The sequence below is a fragment of the Macrotis lagotis genome, chromosome 3 (genome assembly GCF_037893015.1).
Source record: "Macrotis lagotis isolate mMagLag1 chromosome 3, bilby.v1.9.chrom.fasta, whole genome shotgun sequence".
Lineage (NCBI taxonomy): Eukaryota > Metazoa > Chordata > Mammalia > Peramelemorphia > Peramelidae > Macrotis > Macrotis lagotis.
Window position 1 is genome coordinate 299835115 of NC_133660.1, and position 4699 is coordinate 299839813.

General features: G+C 33.5%; 1 protein-coding gene across 1 annotated transcript; it reads right to left on the minus strand.

Moving 5' to 3' along the window:
• Positions 1-3352: 3352 nt before the first annotated feature.
• Positions 3353-4282, minus strand: LOC141516944 (olfactory receptor 5D18-like). The gene has a single exon (XM_074227898.1). It carries the CDS (start codon positions 4280-4282, stop codon positions 3353-3355), a length of 930 nt encoding a protein of 309 aa, XP_074083999.1.
• Between the last annotated feature and the right edge of the window lie 417 nt (positions 4283-4699).

A 4699-nucleotide genomic window follows, 5' to 3' on the forward strand; every position in this document is an offset into this window, starting at 1 on the left:
ATAATTGCATCGTTTATCCTCAGAAGAAATGCCACTAACTTGGCCAGCATCATATTAATAAGTGCTAATTGAGAAAATTTAATTATTATTTCTTGACTTAATCTTTCAGGACTGGAAAGACAATGTTAAAAAGTGAGCTTCAAGATGCAGACTCTCTCCCTCACTCATAGCTATAACAAGCCAGTGGAAACTACACTTGTTGATCTGATCTCAGCCAACCCACAGGCAAGTATCTCTAGTATAAGGATACAGCAGCTGTGATCACTAGATGCTCAGCTTAGAACGTTATCCCCACCACTAGACATAATTTCCACAATAATTTTTTAGGTTTTTGCAAGGCAATGTGGTTAACTGACTTTCCCAAGGCCACACAGCTAGGTAATTATTAAATGTCTGAGACCAGATTTGAACTCAGGTACTCCTGACTCCAGGGCTGGTGCTCTATCTGTTCCGCCACCTAGCCATGCCCACAAGAAATTTCTTATATAATTCATTTCCTAGATTTGATGATTAGAAAATATCTCCTTCCCTCTTCCACCCTTAGCGCCAATAATACAGTAATTGGGCTGGTGAAATTGGAGATATTTATAATCAGTCCTCAACTCAACACCTTCTAAAAATGCACTAACAAAGTTCCAAGCACATCACTTAATATTGAAGATGCATAGAGAAGCTCACATTTTAATGGGAGACACTGTAAGCAAAAGAATAACATGCGCCAGCACTATATATAGAGGAAATCAATTTCTGGTTGTGATTCAACATTTTTTAAAATAATTATTAAACACGAATCTAGAGTGAAATATATAAGATTAGAGGTCAAGTTTTATGATGCAAGACAAATAAAAGATGCTATAAAAACAGCTGATGTCCATCAATTATTAAGCAAAAAACATCAAAAAGTTATTTAAGTTGCTTACATTCTAACAGAGTATTGTGGTAATGCTCATTACAATACATTCAAATTTATTAAGTTATTTGGCAGCAACAAGCCTGGACTATGCCCCTATTTGCCAGACTTTACCTGTAAAAGTTTATGCATATGCATATGCACACACACACACACACACACACACACACACACACACACACACCATTAAGTTGAAATTGATATGCATTTATAAAATAACTTATATGTCAGACACTGCATAGCAGAGAATGTTAAATAAAAATATATTAATGAACAAACATTGTTTGGGGATTTCATAAGATAAAAGGCAGTAGTAGAATAAATACTATGAAAACACCAGATATCAATGAAAGAACTTCAAAGAAACCTAGAATGGTATAAAAGAATAAAGAGAAAAGTTCAAGAAGAAAAAATAAAATAATAAATAAAGGAGGGAGCTGATGAATCAACCTGTATTTTTTTATGCTAATATTATGTAAAGGTTGTTTTCTAAGCCTGTGGAATACAAAGACAGAAACCATTTTCATCATCAAAGAACTTAGAAACTAATGAGAAAGATAAACATGTATGTTTAGATTTAGAAAATATATGAAGAAAATCAGTACAAAATATCATATATAAAATAATTAGGAGGCAGCGCACTGAGAATTGGAGGGATAATGAAAGACTTGTCATAAGAATCAGTGGTTATCCTGAATCATGAAGGAAGTAATTTTATGAAGTAGAGGGTAAAATGGGATTTCAGGAATGGAAAAACTGTTCTGTAATAAATTTCTATTTTGTTATATGAATGGGAATAGCTTTTGGGAAGGACCTCAAAGATCATTTTACTTTGATTATAGGGTGTGATAGTGAGAGTAATATCCAATATTTATTGAAAAGTAGGGTGGTACTAGATTGTAAAGGGATTTTCAAATAAAAAGGTAGCACATTATCTTAGACCCAATAAAAAGACAATGTAATTGATTTATATGGGTAGTGATATGGCTTGGTCTCCAATTAAGAAAAAGTCCTTTGACTGCCATTCATAAAAAATAAACAGAAAAATTATGCAGACTGTTTAATTTATTTAACCAATGTCTCATTTGTAGGAGGTAACAGAACTAGGGCTCTTATATTAATTATACAAGGAAACAATGAATTAAACTAATACGGTGGTTATCAAAATTTCTACAATTACATAAAAATAAGCAGAAGGTGTTTAAATAAAAATCCCTTGACATTTATTGAATTTTCAGATAAGACAATTAGAATGCTAATAATCTGCCTTTGATTACTGAAGTCTGCAACATTTAATAAATTGTGAAAATTGCCTAAAGTTTTTGTAGGACACTGTTCAAATTCTGTGATGTGTGAAGGAGAAAAGATAATCCTTGTTGAACATTTAACCATGTGTTCAATGACCTGAATTCAAGATGGAAGTCATAGTGTAAAAATGAGAGTAACTCCTTTATTCTATGAATTTTATGCCAGCTAGTAAAAAATCCAATCACTTCCTACTGACAAGAAATGAAAAGCATCAACCTTTGTTCATTCAATTGTCCACCTTTGTTTAAACATCCTGATCATATTATTTTGCTCCAAACAAAGACTACCCAAAAAGGAAACAAAGAGAAATAAAAACAAATTTTATTTTTAAAATGTATATTAACTACCTAAACAGCTCAAAGAAATATACTAAGCAATCTAAACAATATTTCTCTGTGTGTGTGTGTGTGTGATGATTGCATAGTAGTCAATGGAAAGAAATTAGAAAAATGTTCCATCTTTAGAATGCTTCTAAGAAAGCTAAAAATACAAAATGGCAGAATAAAGAGTCAGTTCATTTCAGAAAAGAGGAAGGCAACCAATATTTTCAGAGAGCATTGAGTTTTTATAGGGTAGTTGCCAGGATACTGAATTACATCAACCTGATGTTGTGGCTGTGTGCTTAGAGATCTCCATTCTTCTTCCTGATCGTCAATGTTCATTTCTCAGTATGCATTTTTTACCTACAAGAATCTCTCTCCACTATAAGGCATCTAGATATAGGTTAGGAAAATCTAATGAGAGCAACAAAATATGATACTACAATAAAACATTGTTTATGTTGTCTATTATTTTAAAGAGGTCAGTGTTATGATGATAGAATGGAGGCCAATGCATTTTAACAGAGTAAGCAGTAAGGGAATTTGGGACAGTTACATTTTTTTTCAGTTTTTACATTTTGTTTCATGTAGACATGGATTTCCAAGAGCGACACATATGAAACAACAAAAAGTGAAAACAACAGATGACTGGATGTATTACAATATCTGGATAAATCAATCTAAAAGAACATTTAAACAAGGACATCTGTTCTTGCTTAATTTTTATAGTTGTTACTGTTGGTTCTGGTGGTGGAAGTGACAATGGTGATGATGGTGATGATTTTGGTGATGATGATAATAATTTAATGAGAAATCATTTTTTAACTATCATCTTCCTGATGGTTTCCTTCACATCATTGTTCCTCAGACTGTATATTAGGGGGTTCAGCATGGGGATGAGTACTGTATAGAAAACTGAGCCCACTTTGATGGTGAACCAGGAGCTTTTGGTATTGGGGATGCAATAGAGGAAAAGCACCGTTCCATAGAAGATTCCAACAGCTGTCAGATGAGAGGCACAAGTGGAGATGGCCTTTTGTTGCACCCTAGCTGAATTCTTCTTCATGAGAGTTGCAAAAATTACAACATAAGAAGAGCATATGAACATGAGTGTACTCAACATATTAAAATTTGCAACTACGAAAAGGATCAACTCACTATCATGCCTATCAGAACAGGAGGCCGAGAGTATGCCAGAATACTCACAGAGAAAATTATCAATGATGTTAGTCCCACAAAAAGACAATAGAAGGAGTGAGACAACATAGACAAGAGAGAAGACAATTCCCCAGGCATATGCTGCAGTCACCAGCAGGATACAACGTTTCTGGGACATGATAACCATATATAAAAGGGGATTACAAATGGCCACAAAACGATCATAAGCCATCACGGCCAAAATGAATATGTCTGTCAAAGCACAGCCACCAAAGAAGAAGAATTGTGTGAAGCACATAGGCAGAGATATTGTCTTATCTGTTGCAACTAAGTTTTCCAACAGCTTTGGGGTGACAGAAGAGGAGTAACAGAAATCCACAAAGGACAAATGTTTAAGGAAAAAATACATTGGAGTCTGTAGTTTGGGGTTTATAGTAATAATTGCAATCATTCCAAGATTCCCAATCACAGAGATTATATAGATGATCAAGAAAACCAGAAAGAGAAGAATCTGAAAGTCTGGGTAATCAGAGAATCCCAAGAGAATGAATAAAACTGGAGCACTCTGATTTCTATTAAAGATCATCCTGGTTAAAGCTGAAATTAATTTGAAAATAAATCCTGAAAAACAGAATAGTACAATAAGAGGGTCAAAGATAATAGGCTGAAGAGAGGTTTAAATAAATTATTACAATCTATGGCCATTTAAATTAATTAAACATTTATTTGATGAAAGCCAATTTTTCCTATTAGATTAAGGATCAGCCCCCAAATGAAAAAGTCTTGGATTCTGATCTTAACTCTGATACATACTAGCACATCACCCTGAATCAATAACAGCTTCTCAGAGCCCCAGGCAACTCCAAGTTAGCCAATCTATTTTGGATTAATTTCAAAGTAAAATCTATTTAAATCATATAAATTAGGGAGCAAGACAAAAATTATAATCATATTTCAGTTGTGAAATTATGATTTATTGAAGAGTCAAATAATTCAGACATGA